Here is a 16,260-nt window from a genome sequence, read left to right as displayed (position 1 = left end):
ATGAATGAGAAGATATCATGTGGTAGGATTGCGAACATTTATGAATTAAAACAACTAAAAATACCTATGGTTCTACTTGAAAATGAACAAGCTTTTGTCACATAAGGATAAGTTTGTCCAAGGCCTTTGCCACCTGAGATAAATATATTAGTTTTATTCTGTCAAGATTTTCTGTTTTACAGTTTGTTCCCATTTGCTTACTAGTGATGTGTGTGCATTATTATAAACAAATTGGAATATAAACAAAAGAAGGCACAGTAGTCTATTAATTCTTCCCATACTTGTTCAACTCTACTCTTATTCATTTCTTTTTCTTTTCCCCTTATTTTCCAAGTGAGAGGAGGGGAGATACAGAGACAGACTCATGAATGCACCCCTACCAGGATCCACCCAAGAACCCCTGTTTGGGGCTAATGCTCTGCCCATCTGGGGCCATGCTTTCAACTGAGCTATTTTTTGTATTTTTCTGAAGTTGGAAACGGGGAGGAAGTCAGACAGTCTCCCGCATGCACCCGACTGGGATCCACCCAGCATGCCCATCAGGGGGTGATGCTTTGCCCATCTTGGGGCGTTGCTCTGCTGCAATCAGAGCCATTCTAGCGTCTGAGGCAGAGGCCACAGAGCCATCCTTAGCGCCCGGGCAAACTTTGCTCCAGTGGAGCCTTGGCTGTGGGAGGGGAAGAGAGAGACAGAGAGGAAGGAGAGGGGGAGGGGTGGAGAAGCAGATGGGCGCTTCTGCTGTGTGCCCTGGCCCGGAATCGAACCCAGGACTTCTGTGCGCCAGGTCGACGCTCTACCACTGAGCCAACCGGCCAGGGCCTCAACTGAGCTATTTTTAGCACCTGAGGTGATGGCTTCATGGAGCCATCCTCAGCTCCCGGGCCACTGTGATTTAACCAATTGAGCCATGGCTGTGGGAGGGGAAGAGAGAGAGAGAAGAGCTAGGGGAAGGGTGAAGAAGCAGATGGTGGCTTCTCCGGTGTGCCCTGACCAGGGACTGAACCCAGGTCATCCACACGCTAGACTGATGCTCTACCACTGAGCCACCGGCCAGGGTCTACTCTTACTTATTTCAGTTCTTGTAATTCATGGCCAATTTTGTTTTGCCTATAGCCCCACCCACTGTTTTCACCCCTCTATTGCCTTGATTAATTTAAAACAGTCCCATCACATCATTTTTTTTCTATAAACAGTTCAGCATGTATCTCTTAAAACCAACTTTTAAAATATTACCAATACCAGTGAAAGTGAAGTGCTAAATAAAGCATTTTTATATTGTACCAATTTAAGATAAGTATATATTTGATACAACTTTCCGTTGTCAGCTCCATAGGCAGAATCCTTAAAGCTTTAGCACAGCTTATGATGAAATTAGTCCTTGGGCCCAATGTAATAGGAGAGAACATTATAGGAGCTAAACAGGTTATGGAGGGAGATCTCAAGTGAAGTTCCGTGTGTTGTTTTGCCCTTTCATCTGTTCCACATTCACACACTAGTGCCCTTTATAGCTGTAATAAGTGGAGAAAGAGGAAAAATTTGACTGACGTGGTTTGGTACACAGTTGCAGAAATATTGAAAGTAATGGTTTTCAGTACATGCTTTGGATTACATTGAAATAATTTATAGGACTGTTTCTAAAATGAGATTTATCCTGTGGTGGAGTGGCTACCAGTGCTGGGTACAGATGCTGTGTGACACTTGTAGCATGCAGGAGAATTGCTTTGGAACTTGAAGGATTTTATATTTACATTTTTTATTTTTCTTTACCAGCAACTGCGGAAACTAGTTCTTGAAATAATTCATAGAATACCAACCAACGAACATCTTCGGCCTCATACGAAAAATGTTTTGTCTGTGATGTTTCGATTTTTAGAGGTAACCTTTGAGAATTCTTGTTATTTCGACATACTCAAAACTTTCAGTGACTTACTTAATGTAAAATCTAGTGTTATACAACTGGTTTCCTTTTTACTAAAGTTCTGATTGACATGACTAAATCAGAATAAATAAAATGAGTATTTACTAATACTCATTTTGCTAACCAAATTACAATAAAAGATTATTAATTGAAGTGGGGTTTTTTTTGAGTCACTGAGGAATTGACTCTACTTAGTGGAAATCTTTCAAAATGAGTTGGGTAATGGTCAACATACTCAGTACAGGGTTCTTTGGCTTCATGCTTTCTAGTTTTGTATGTTAGGCAGAGTTGAGGCTTGTGAAGAGTTCCTGAGATTCTTGGGGCTAATCCGTCTGGTACCTGTTAATCTCTAAAGTTGTTTTCTTGCTCTTCTTAGTGTTGATGTGTTTAGAATTCTGTTGTTGTTTTGGGCCCCTTTATTAGTTGTATCATGTTGCTTCCCTCCTCTGAGTCTTAGATTCCTTGAAGGTAGAGTGTGGATGGCACCTCCCACTTGTATGTGTAAAGTGTTTAGCATAGGCTCCATTACATGGTGGGTGCTTGGCAATACTCTGAAGCAATGAAAAGTGTCAGTTGGGCCATTAGACCTTAGTTTATGCTGTGACTTGCCACGGATGCCAGTGAACTCATCTGTCAGTGTTCCTGACCAGAACTCAACTTGTGGTCTGCCCTTCAGGTGGTCCAGCAAAGACCATGAAAGCTTCCTGTTTGGGCAGCTGTGTTCTGTGGTTTAATGAAGTTTCCAACAGATCAAGTCTAAGTTGGTTGATTGATAGGGCATGGGTATACAGAAAAATGTTTAGAAAATGTCTTTAATCTTTAGATTAAAATAAGTCCTCAGAATTGTAACTCTTTAAATGCTTTTTTTTTAAGACGGAAAATGAGGAAAACGTTCTTATTTGTCTAAGAATAATTATTGAACTACACAAACAGTTCAGGCCACCCATCACACAAGAAGTAAGTGTTTATCCTGAGAGCTCTTCTGAAGTGTGCTGACAAGTTCCTTGTGCTGTGTAAATTTTTATTCTCTTGTGTTGTTGATGGAACACATGCTGCTTACAAATGTAGACAGTAAAACCCTTTTGGGAGAAATTCTTTATGTCTTTAGCAGTTACCTTTCTTATTTTGAATGTGTATATGAATATTTAACTGAATTTGTTTAGTAGTTGATATGTGTTAACCAACCAAGTTGGCATGGCTCCCATCGTTTTGGTATAAAGGGTTAAGCTGTGGGTTCTGAAGTCAGATGGATTTGAATATCAGCTCTGCACTCAGTAACCCTATGGCACTGGATAAACTTCTAGAGTTTTGGAGCTTTTTCTGTGAAATGGGGACAATCACAATATATCCTGAAAGATTGCTTAACAAATTAAATATAAAAGTTAAAGTTCTCAGCACAGTATTAGCACATACAGACTAAGCATGAAATACTCTATTAGCAATAATGAATGCAGTGTCTTTATTGATAAAAGTAGTAAATTCCTGTTGTAGATTATTTGGAAATTAAAAGTATAATGATGGAATAGAATTTCTTCCACCTTAAGAAAATATTTATTTTTTTCCACTTTATGTATATGTAATATTTTCAACATAATTGCAATAATACTGTATATGACATTTTATATTTTGATTGTTTCCGTTCACTTTATATATAAGTATTTTCCCAATCAAAAAACTCTTTGTGAAGTTAATTGTTCATGGATATATAATATTTTAACATGTGGATGCCATCATTTTTGGATATTTAAAGTACTGAATATCTGTTTCTAGTTCAAATTACTTCATAGACTGGATTTGTTGACATAAAATTGCTAAGTCAAAGGTGGTAATATTTTAATACTTCTGATACACATTGTTAAACTGATTGCTAGACAGTTTCAGTAGTCTCTCCAGCATGGTTCTAGTATTGCTTTTTTTTTTTTTTTTTTTACAGAGTCAGAGGGAGGGATAGATAGGGACAGACAGACAGGAACGGAGAGAGATGAGAAGCATCAATCATCAGTTCTTTGCTGCGACACCTTAGTTGTTCATTGACTGCTTTCTCATATGTGCCTTGACCACGGACCTTCAGCAGACCAAGTAACCCCTTGCTCGAGCCAGCGACCTTGGGTCTAAGCTGGTGAGCTTTTGCTCAAACCAGATGAGCCCACGCTCAAGCTGGCAACCTCGGGGTCTCGAACCTGGGTCCTCAGCATCTCAGTCTGATGCTCTATCCACTGCGCCACCGCCTGGTCAGGCTAGTATTGCTTTTCGAAAGGCATAAAGTAGCATTTAATTTTAATCCTTTGTTCTGACTTAGAAAGTTCTTTTTATGTTTGTCAGTCTTTTTTATTTCTTCATTTTTATTTTATTTTAAAAGATTTATTGATTTTAGAGAGAGTGAGAGAGATGAGGAGAGAGCGAAAGAAAAAAAGAGAAAGGCGTGTTGGAGTGGGAAACACCAACTTGTAGTAGTTGCTTCTTGTACGTGCCTTGACTGGGCAAACCTGGAGTTTCCAACAGGTAGCCTTAGCATTCCAGGTTGATACTTTATCTACTGCGCCACCATAAGTCAGGCTGTATTTTTTTTTTTTTTTTTTTTTTTTTACAGGGACAGAGAGAGAGTCAGAGAGAGGGATAGACAAGGACAGACAGACAGGAACAGAGAGATGAGAAGCATCAATCATCAGTTTTTTGTTGCGACACCTTAGTTGTTCATTGATTGTTTTCTCATATGTGCCTTGACCATGGGCTTTCAGCAGACCGAGTACCCCTTGCTCGAGCCAGTGACCTTGAGTCCAAGCTGGTGAGCTTTTGCTCAAACAGATGAGCCTGCGCTCAAGCTGGCGACTTCAGGGTCTCGAACCTGGGTCCTCCGCATCCCAGTCCGACGCTCCATCCATTGCGCCGCCGCCTGGTCAGGCCCAGGCTATATTTTTTTGTTTGTTCACATTTATTTTCTGGTTGTATTTTGAGTCTGACATTTTTCTTAATATCTTCTGAGTTTTTGTGTATTAAGACTATTAACATTTTTCTTATTTGTTATAAGCATTTTCTGTTTATATAATATCTTCCTTATACTTTTTTTTTTTAGATTCATCATTTTTTGGATTTTGTGAAACAAATTTACAAGGAGCTTCCAAAAGTAGTGGTATGGTTTTAATACTTGAATTTATTACTTATATTTATTTATTACTTGTTCCAAAGGGAATTTAGAGCACTCAGGTTGAAGAAATAATTGGAGGGATGCTAATTTTAAAATGGGAAGTGTTTATTAAGAGTCAGAATCTAGGTTGATAAATCAATCATTTAAAAAAAAAGAGTTCTTTATGTTTCACTGTTTAGATTAAATACTTTATATAATATATTTTTTATTGTTGGAATTTTACAAAAATCCAGAAGGTAAATCCAACATTGCACCAGTATTTGGAATAAAAGAGGAGTGTCTCCTCTGTAGTTCACTCTCTCTTGTTACAAGAGATTGCTGTTCACGGTTTGCAACAGACTCCAAGGCACTTCCAGCAGTCATAATGTTGTTATAGGCCCCATAATTTCCTTTTGTTCTTTTCATTTCTTTAATTGATGGCTCTTTTAGAGAAACAGGGAGGGAAATGAAGAAAGGGGAGGTGAGACAGAGAAAGAAGCATTCATTTGTTGTTCCACTTAGTTGTGCATTCATTGGTTTCGTCCCATGTGTGCCCTGACCGGGACTGAACCTGCAGCCTTGTTAGTGGACAAAACTCTTAACTGAGGGAGCTAACTGGCCAGGGCATGGCCTCATAATTTTCAGTCATATGTGTACCTCAGCCATCTCCTATGTTGCTGGTTTTTCTGATTTAAATTATTATTTTTTATTGACTTTAGAAAGGAATGAAGGGGGAGAGAGACGGGGAGACAGGAATACTGATCTCCTGTATATATCCTGACTGGGAATCGAACTGGCAACCTCTGCTTCGGATTGATGTTCTAACCAACCTAGCTATCTGGCCAGAGCTTAATTATTTAGTATCACAAATAATGCTTTGGAAAAATCATAGCACATAAGTCTGTTTATGTGTCAGAGATTTTATTTAAAAAGTTTTTTTAAGCTTAAAAGATTTTTAAATGAACATGTTAAGATTGACTTTTTGGTTATGTTAAGGGTTTTAATCTGCTAATAATTTGTAAAACTTAAAATTAATTATATTCTGAGTTATCAAGTCATGTCAGCTACCATTTCAGTCAGAGTTTTTCATGTGAAGCTATCTTGTTTAACTTGAAGTTCAAACTCCATTGAGAATTAAGGATGACAGTGAGATTCTGGCCTTTAAAAATGTCTTCTGTTCTTTGCTTCTTCCCATCCTTGATCTCCATTTAGGAGATTGTTTGGAAAGTTAATTCAGTAGGGGCTAACTCTGAGTTTCTTATCACTGGAGGGACGGGGTCCATTCTTCCTGCCTCACTGAAGTAGTAATGTAATGTCTCTTCTCGGCCAAGAAGGAGCAGAAAATACTTTGTTTTCTGTTGTGGGAGGTGGAGAAATGTCTCTATCATATCCTTATGGTGTTGAATGAAAAGGAATCCTAGTACTTGGCGGTTGAGCAAAATAAGTGTGTAGGTTTCTGCCACCACAATGTGTCAGGTCTATTTTATTAAGGAATATTGTGTTTGTTTTAGGAAGAATGATTTCTTTTGTTTTTATGTAGAACCGCTACTTTGAGAACCCTCAGGTGATCCCCGAAAACACAGTCCCTCCCCCAGAAATGGTTGGGATGATCACGACAATTGCTGTGAAAGTCAATCCTGAGCGTGAGGACAGTGAGACGAGAACAGTAAGTTTTTTGAGTTATTTTGCTTTGTTTTTATCTGTGTCACTCTACTTGGTAGAGGAAAATATGAGATAGTGACTTTTAAAACCACTTAAGTTTTTTGGTTTCTTTTTTCTTTTTTTTTTTTACAGAGACAGAGAGAGAGTCAGAGAGAGGGATAGGTAGGGATAGACAGGAACGGAGAGATGAGAAGCATTAATCATCAGTTTTTTGTTGTGACACCTTTGTTCATTGATTGCTTTCTCATATGTGCTTTGACCACGGGCCTTCAGCAGACTGAGTAACCCCTTGCTCGAGCCAGTGACCTTGGGTCCAAGCTGGTGAGCTTTGCTCAAACCAGATGAACCTGTGCTGAAGCTGGCGACCTCGGGGTCTCGAACCTGGGTCCTCCGCATCCTAATCCGACGCTCTGTCCACTGTGCCACCGCCTGGTCAGGCTGGTTTCTTTTCTTAAACACTTGAAGGCATTTAAGATTAATAACTATTTGTGCATGATAGCATTATTGATTTTGCTCTCCAGCCGCATAGTGGTAAAAGTGAACTCTTGCTCATTGTTGATGCAAAGATAGAAACATAATTATAGTGGAAATCCAGAATCACCTGTTGTAAGCCCTGGCTGGTTGGCTCAGTGATAGAGCATTGGCCCAGTGTGTGGATGTCCCAGGTAGGATTCCGAGTCAGGCCACATAGGAGAAATGACCATCTGCTTCTCTACCCCTTCTCCTCCTTTTTCTCTCTGTCTCTCTCCCTTTCCTGCAGCCATGGCTCTAATGGTCTGAGCAATTTGGCCCTGGGCACTGAGGATGGCTCAATGGCCTCTTGTCAGGTGCTGAGCAACTGAGCAGCTGTCTTAGATGGGCTGAGCATCACTGGGTAGGGGCTTGCTGGGTAGATCTTGGTCGGGGCTCATGTGGAAATCTGTCTCTGCCTCCCCACCTCTCACTTTAAAAAAATTGAACCACAGAATCACCTGTTGGAAAGAGCAGCTGCCCAGGGTGTGAGGCTTATAGGCTTATTCCATCCTTAGCATTAACATTAATGAGTCCCTCTAAACTACATATGAATTGTAGTCCATTGCCTGAGACTCTGGGCTCTGGGGACAGAGCCTCTGAGACAATGTTCTGGTCCCACTACTTGGGTTTTCTGACAGTAGGAAAGGTTTTTCTTTTTTATTTATTTATTTATTCATTTTTTTTTTAGAGAGGAGAGAGAGAGAGAGACAGAAAGGGAGAGAGAGGAGAGAGAGAAGGGGGGGAGGAACTGGAAGCATCAACTCCCATATGTGCCTTGACCAGGCAAGCCCAGGGTTTCGAACGGGTGACCTCAGCATTTCCAGGTCAATGCTTTATCCACTGCGCCACCACAGGTCAGGCAAATGATCCTGTAATGGTAAAGGAGGGTGGGGTTTTTTGTTTTGTTTTATAATTAACACCCATAAACTCCATTCCTAATTTTTTTTATTTATTCATTTTGAGAGGAGAGAGAAAGAATGAGAGAGAGAGAGAGAAAGGGGGGAGGAGCAGGAAGCATCAACTCCCATATGTGCCTTAGACCAGGCAAGTGCAGGGTATTGAACCAGTGACCTCAGCATTCCAGGTCGATGCTTTATCCACTGCACCACCACAGGTCAGGCTAGGAAAGGTTTTTCAAACCTTTGTTCTGGCCTTAATATTTTATCTCATTATCCGAAAAACCTGTTCTGTGGAATTTGTCTGCAGGTAATGTATTTGTAGTATCTGCCACACAGGTAAAATGAATTGAGCATTCATTGTGACTATACTTTTATGATTGAATTAAGAATATCGCCTGACCTGTGGTGGCGCAGTGGATTAAACGTTGACCTGGAACGCTGAGGTTGCTGGTTCGAAACCATGGGCTTGCCTGGTCAAGGCACATACGGGAGTTGATGCTTCCTGCTCCTCCTCCCTTTCTCTCTCTCTGTCTCTCTCTAAAATGAGTAAAAAAAGAAAAATGTAAAAAAGAATATCACCTGCATTTGTTTTACCGAAATAGTTTTGCAGAATGTTTCAATTTGTGCCAGGATAAACAAGAAACTGCATTTTGAATAAAGCTTTTATTCCTTTGCTCTTCTGAGTAGAAACTTCTTTTCTGTTTATCAGTCTTTGCGTGTTGTTTCTGCTTGTCCATTGCCCATTTGTATAGTGAGTCTGATATTTCTTTATCTGTTTAAGGGATTCCTATATGTATATTAAGCCTATTAAATTTTTTTTATAATTGTTATAAGCATTTTCCATTTCTCAGTATTTCTGATTAAAACTGGATAAATGTGTACTTTTTGCTATTTTTTTGTTTTTGTTTTGTTTTTTGTTTGTTTTTTACAGAGACAGAGAGTGAGTCAGAGAGAGGGACAGACAGACAGGAACGGAGAGAGATGAGAAGCATCAATCATAAGTTTTTTATTGCGCGTTGCAACACCTTAGTTGTTCATTGATTGCTTTCTCATATGTGCCTTGACCATGGGCCTTCAGCAGACCAAGTAACCCCTTGCTGGCTTTTTTCCTCAAACCAGATGAGCCCACACTCAAGTTGGCGACCTCGGGGTCTTGAACCCGGGTCCTCTGCATCCCAGTCCGACGCTCTATCCACTGTGCCACCGCCTGGTCAGGCTGCTATTTTTTTAAGTAAAATAATATTAAAATTTTTTCTCAGATGAATTGAATTTCTAAGGTTTTTTTTTTTTTAATTAAAATTATTTTCATTGACTTGAGAGAGGAGAGAGAGAGGGAAGCATCAACTTGTTCCATTTAGTTGTTCCATTTAGTTGTGCCCTCATTGGTTGCCTACCATGTGTCCTGACTGGGGATGGAACCTGTGACCTTGGTGTGCTGGGACAGTGCTCTGTTCTCTGAGCCGCTCAGTCAGGGCTTGCATTTTCAAGTTTTGACAAGTTTTTCCCAAGTTATTTACTACAGGTGATTACATTAAAAAATATAAATTAAATCATAGTTCTATATACTTTGTTTTTCAATAGTTTGTCCCTTTCCCAACAGATATTTGCAAAACTGTGTCAGTGTTTCCTTTCCCTTTACCTCACTGGGCAATGCTCAGAAGTGGGGGACTGACTGTGGCTGTTTTTTTTTTTTTTTTTTTTTTGACTGTGGCTGTTTTAAGTGCCACAGGAATAACCATGCTCCTTCTTGTCTCTTTCACAGCATTCCATCATTCCGAGAGGATCTCTTTCTCTGAAAGTGTTGGCTGAATTGCCAATTATTGTTGTTTTAATGTATCAGGTATGTGTATTGATACTAGTTTCTTGGGTTTTTGGCTTCTTATTTTATGATAAAGTTCAAAGTTCACCTGTAATTATTTGTGTATGGCACATGCATGCTAACTGATGCAATGACTGACGTGGTTTATGTGATGTGCCGAGTTACTTCACTATAGCAGAGATTATAGAAGCATGAAAATCTGATGTGTTTGCTCTTAGCTCTACAAACTGAATATCCACAACGTTGTTGCTGAATTTGTGCCCTTGATCATGAATACCATTGCAATTCAGGTATCTGCTCAAGCCAGGTGAGATTTCTTTGGGCAGCGAGTAGCTGTCACAGTGCTTTAATTCCAAGTAAAAATACACTTGCTCTTGTTATTTTTAAGGCATAAAAATTCTAAGTGATAACATTGGTAAAATTATATTTATTTTTTGCTTTTGAAATTGTAGTTTAGTGAAGATAGTAATAGTTACTTTAGTTTCTTACTTTGAAAAGATTAATAACTTGTTTTTGGTATTTAAATTTAATTTTTTTTTATTTATTTATTTAGAGAGAGAGTCAGAGAGAGGGATAGACAGACAGGAATGGAGAGATGAGAAGCATCAATCATTTAGTTTTTCGTTGCGCATTGTGACACCTTAGTTGTTCATTGATTGCTTTCTCATATGTGCCTTGACCATGGGCCTTCAGCAGACTGAGTAACCCCTTGCTGGAGCTAGCGACCTTGGGTCCAAGCTGGTGAGCTTTTTGCTCAAGCCAGATGAGCCTGCGCTCTAGCTGGTGACCACGGCATCTCGAACCTGGGTCCTTCCGCATCCCAGTCCGATGCTCTATCCACTGCGCCACCGCCTGGTCAGGCTGGTATTTAAATTTAGAGATTTAGAACTATCATTAGGTATTACTATTCTCTTTTCTATGTGTGGGATCTCCAAGCTTTTCTCACCTTAAAGCCTTTCTTTGTTCTTGCTGTTTCTTTCAGCATGAGTAGTACAATGTTCTTTACTCCCTTTATTCCTCCATCCGTCACTCTTAATCCCTGACTCGGTGAACTGGATTCATTCTCAGTGAAGCTTTTTCTCAAACATTACGGCATTCCTCTTAAGACCATTACCACTTACTTTCTTGACTTGTAACTTGTTTGGCTGAGTTATGTGAGGGAGGGATCTGAGGGTGAGTCAGCTCTAACAGCTCCTATGGCCCTAGCATGGGCTCTTTCATTGAGCAAATAGGCATCTTAGAACTGTCTGCTGGATGAGTGGCTTTATCAGGTGCACATTGTATAGGGTTTTAAAATTTTTATTTACCTTTTATTTATAGGGAAAGGGGAGAGAGAGAGAAACATTTGATTTGTTATTTATTTATGCACTCATGGGTTGACTCTTATGTGTAGTCCGACTGGGGATTGAACTCACAACCTTGATGTGTTAGGACAAGACTAACCAACTGAGCTAAACAACCAGGGTTATTGGGTGCACATTGTAACTGCTGTGGAATGTTTTGGAGACCTGCTTACTTTATGCCTCCAAATCCTTTAAATTATTGGGAGCTGCATATAAGTATAGAGAGTTTACTGTTGCTGCTGTGTTATTCTGATCTATGTAGAAATCAAACTTGTTAATACTAATGTCATTTAAGGGTTAGGAGCTAATACTGTAAATTTTACTCATTTCTCATTCAGGCAACATAAGCTTTACAACAAGGAGTTGTATGCTGATTTCATTGCTGCACAGATTAAAACATTGTCATTTTTAGCTTATATCATCAGAATTTACCAGGTAAGTTCATTGACTTTTGAGTCAGGTTTACTGAGATAGAATTTATATGTAATAAGGTTCACCTTTTGTAGGTAGACAGTTCTATAAATTGACAAATGCATAAAGTTGGTAACTACCAACACATCAAAATATAGAACATTTCCATCACCCCCCAAATTTTCTTTTGTCTTATTTGTAGTCCACTTTGGCCTCCCACCTCCAGAACCGTGTCAAGCACCTGAAATGGAACATTTGGTTTAAAAATTTGAGTTAGGTAACCCTTGATATTTTAGTCAGCTTGAGTCACTGTGATGAATTGCCTTCCTAAAACACCTCAAAAAGGAATTGTGATTAGACTTAACAAATTGATTAAACATATCTTTGGTGTCCATTCAGAACTTACATTAACGGAATGTCTTAGTAAAAAGTATTATTTTTTTTTGTATTTTTCTGAAGTTGGAAACGGGGAGGCAGTCAGACTCCCGCATGCGCCTGACCAGGATCCACCTGGCATGCCCACCAGGGGGCGATGCTCTGCCCATCTGGGGTGTTGCTTTGTTGCAACCAGAGCCATTCTAGCGCCTGAGGCAGAGGCCATAGAGCCATCCTCAGCGCCCCGGCCAACTTTGCTCCAATGGAGCCTCGGCTGTGGGAGGGGAAGAGAGAGACAGAGAGAGGAAGGAGAGGGGGAGGGGTGGAGAAGCAGATGGGTGCTTCTGCTGTGTGCCCTGGTCGGGAATCGAACCCGGGACTCTTGCACTCCAGGCCGATGTTCTACCACTGAGCCAACCAGCCAGGGCCTAAAAAGTATTTTATTTTAAATTTCATTATTTTTCTCTTTCTCCTTAATACTGAAGTAATGCATATTCATTATTGAAAGTTGAGAAGACATGGAAAAGTACAAAGAAGACAGTCATGATCCCACTGTGTAAAAGCTGCTTCTGGTGTGGCAGTGTGCACGCACAAACTATGAAACCATTTTGTATGATACTTGTTTAGTAGGCCTGTTAACATTTTGGGAGTCCTTTGAGCCAACCTTAATCTTAATGAGTTTCTTATAAAGTTTATAAATTTTCGGTTTTTCTTGACATTCACCAATCAGTGTAATGTGTTGTTTTCCTCCTCTTTTTCCAGGAGTTGGTGACAAAGTACTCTCAGCAGATGGTGAAAGGAATGTTACAGTTACTTTCAAACTGCCCCGCAGAGACCGCACACCTTAGGAAGGAGCTTCTGATCGCTGCGAAGCACATCCTCACAACAGAACTCAGAAACCGTACGTCTTTGGGGTTCGGCATGAGTGCTGCCCACATCTTTGGGGGTGGGATTCTGCTCACATTTCATTGCTGTTTTTGTTTTTACATTTTTTTTATTGATTGATTTTAGAGAGACTGAGAGATTTTAGAGAGACTGAGAGACTGAGAGAATGCTTTAGGAAGCATTCATTTGTTGTTTCTTTTGATTTCATTGGTCGCTTCCCCTATGTGCCTGATCGGGATTGAACCCGCAATCTTGGGGTTTTGGGCCGACACTCGAACCAACTGAGCTAATCGGCCCATTAAGAGTTTATTAAGGGAACTTAGACATGAGGTATGTCTTGGGTGGCTGAAGGCGAAATGGGTACCCTCTACCTGACAATCTCTTGCTGTGTGTGGGGAGTCTTGAGCTTGCTCAGATGCTCAGATATTTGAGGTTCAATCTGTCCTTTCTTCATTGCTGCTGTTAGTTTCTTTTCCTCTTCATCCTCTTTCTCCTACCACTTGGCCTGTCTGCCTCTGAGCCTGCCGCCAGGGCCCTCCCTCTACCTTTTCTGTGTGTAGCCTCCTGATAACATGAGGATTTCTTCAGCAGGGCTTACTTAATGTTTTCAGTCTCCCTTGGTACTTTTCTACCTTCTGATTGCTTATCTTTTTTTTTTTTTTTCCAGAGAGAGAGAGGGATAGGCAGGGACAGACAGACAGGAACGGAGAGAGATGAGAAGCATCAATCATTAGTTTTTCATTGCGCGTTGCAACACCTTAGTTGTTCATTGATTGCTTTCTCATATGTGCCTTGACCGTGGGCCTTTAGCAGACCGAGTAACCCCTTGCTGGAGCCAGCAACCCTGGGTTCAAGCTGGTGGGCTTTTTGCTCAAACCAGATGAGCCTGCGCTCAATCTGGCAACCTTGGGGTCTCGAACCTGGGTCCTCTGCATCCCAGTCCAGCGCTGTATCTACTGTGCCACCATCTGGTCAGGCTGATTGCTTATCTCTGAAGTTACAAATAGCTAGTTGCTCACTGGCTTTAAAAGGTGAGACGGAAAATTGATTTCTTTCTCCATGCTGTGAAATAATGGATTGGTTCTGTTTTTATGCACAAGACTGATATTTGTTTTTGCTAATCTGATAATTATATTTTTATATCAATTATTGAATTTTAATTTTTAAGTACTTTTTATATTTGATATGTCCAAATCATTAGGTTGAAGTTATATCCTAACATTTTTGATATGTTAATCATTTCTCCCAGTAATCTTTCAATATTAAATGTTTTATTTGCTTGTGAATCAGGGCATATGTACAACTGAGATTGGGCTTCTTTACATTGTTTTTAAATATGAAAAGAAGGGTATAGTTTGAGTGTTTACACTTGAGTTAACACAGTAAAAGCTCAGATATTTTTGTGCTATCGAAATGCTAATTATAGTGTGACTCATATATGGATATAACTGAAAGGACTTAAACCATTTTTTTGAAATGTAGCACATACAGAAAAAAGTGAACAAAAGAAGTTACGGAGCAGCCACGAGTGCAAGCATCGCCCAGGCTGAGAACTCAGGTGTGGCCAGCCCATAGCCCCACTCGCCTTGACAGCGATGGCACCCGGCTTGTCTGGTGGCAGCTTCCATTTTCTTTTTGCCTTCCCTGTATGTTCATGTCTCTGAATGCTGTCAGGATAGAAGAATCTCAAATGGAACGTTTTAAATCTACTGAAGTTCCTGGTTGTGCCTTGAGTACCACTCTCACATGAACTTTTTGTATTCCTGCCATTCAAGTAACAAGGTCTTTGGAGCTGCATCTGGGGGGCTTTGTAACAAGAGCTATCTGCTTGTTGAAGTGCCAATGGATTAAGGACTCTTCTCATACTTTTCATTACACACAGCCAGGCCCTCTGTCGAGGCCAGAGCCTCGATTTCTATTTGATGGAGCCCATTCCACAAAGATCAGAGTGTTTCTGAGATGCTCCTCTCTAAGGGCTGGTCATGTTAGATTCCTTGAATTCAGCTTTAGGATAGCTTATTTAATTTATTTATTTAAAGGTTTTATTTATTCATTTTGGAGAGGAGAGAAAGAGAGAAAGAAATGGGGGAGAAGCAGGAAGCATCAACTCCCATATGTTCCTTGACCAGGAAAGCCAGGGTTTTGAACCAGCAACCTCAGTGTTCCAAGTCAATCCTTTATCCACTGCGCCACCTTAAGTCAGGCAGGGTACTTTATTTTGAAGCCCATAGTAGCTTCTGGAGTAACAGCATCACATCTCAACAAAAAATTTTTATTTTTTAAATTTTTTAAAATTTTTTACAGAGACAGAGAGACAGAGTGAGGGATAGACAGAGACAGACAGGCAGGAACGGAGAGATGAGAAGCATCAATCATTAGTTTTTCATTGCGCGTTGCAACACCTTAGTTGTTCATTGATTGCTTTCTCATATGTGCCTTGACCGTGGGCCTTCAGCAGAGCGAGTAACCCTTTGCTGGAGCCAGCGACCTTGGGTCCACGCTGGTGAGCTTTTTTGTTCAAACCAGATGAGTCTATGCTCAAGCTGGCGACCTCGGGGTCTCGAAGAACCTGGGTTCTCCGCATCCCAGTTCAATACTCTATCCACTGTGCCACCGCCTGGTCAGGCTCAACAAAATTTTTATTGAAAGAAACATTTAAATAATTATGTCAAGTATTAACTACATTATTATAAACGGAAATGTGTTAACATAGTTAAAAATGTACACATCCACTAATGTAGTTTTCACGTAGTTTTACTTTTTTGGCATTTCAGACAATATCAAATGATAACACATTTCTGGTCACCAAATGATAACCTAATTCTGAAGAGCAGTAGTTTGAGAAAACCTGATATATTTAAGAAAGTGATCCATTTTCCCAGAGATTTTTGTTCTTGGTCGTGGAGGGGAATCTGGAAATGAATGCTGTACAATTTCTCATTCCTTCTCCTTGAATTTATGCCCTAGTCAGCCCTCCAGCATTTGGTTTGGACACCATTGCATGTTTCCTCTGCACCTCCTTCTCTTGGCCACCTCACTGAGAGCAGTCCAGGGTGTTCCCTCTCTGGCCTCGGTGGGACTGCCTTTCCTGCCGCTCTTGGTTTGTTAACCAGAGGTGTGCACATTGGCGAAATGCAATACACATTTATATCTTTGACCCTCAGTAGCGGTTTGCTGGTGAAGAATGCACTTTGACTTATTAAAGCTGGTGATAATGTGTCAAGCTTATTCCCGTCACTAAATGTCCTTTGTATGTTTGTGGCCAGAATTCCCCTAGGGGCATATGGAACAGAGGCCGAAGACATGCAAGT

At 40.4% G+C, this 16,260-nt stretch overlaps 1 protein-coding gene across 12 annotated transcripts in view; it reads left to right on the top strand.

The window, feature by feature from the left end:
* TRRAP (transformation/transcription domain associated protein) overlaps positions 1-16,260 on the top strand; it is a 144,525-nt gene that overhangs the window by 14,144 nt on the left and 114,121 nt on the right. For all 12 annotated transcript variants that reach the window (XM_066272267.1, XM_066272266.1, XM_066272265.1 and 9 more), the window contains exons 5-12: positions 1,771-1,875; positions 2,792-2,875; positions 4,992-5,048; positions 6,583-6,708; positions 9,879-9,956; positions 10,154-10,242; positions 11,617-11,713; positions 12,827-12,965. In XM_066272267.1, the coding sequence (XP_066128364.1) occupies positions 1,771-1,875; positions 2,792-2,875; positions 4,992-5,048; positions 6,583-6,708; positions 9,879-9,956; positions 10,154-10,242; positions 11,617-11,713; positions 12,827-12,965 (775 nt within the window). The remainder of the gene's footprint in view (positions 1-1,770; positions 1,876-2,791; positions 2,876-4,991; positions 5,049-6,582; positions 6,709-9,878; positions 9,957-10,153; positions 10,243-11,616; positions 11,714-12,826; positions 12,966-16,260) is intronic.

This window comes from Saccopteryx bilineata, chromosome 4 (genome assembly GCF_036850765.1).
Source record: "Saccopteryx bilineata isolate mSacBil1 chromosome 4, mSacBil1_pri_phased_curated, whole genome shotgun sequence".
Taxonomy (NCBI): Eukaryota; Metazoa; Chordata; class Mammalia; order Chiroptera; family Emballonuridae; genus Saccopteryx; species Saccopteryx bilineata.
This window is presented reverse-complemented; position numbering and strand designations above follow the sequence as displayed.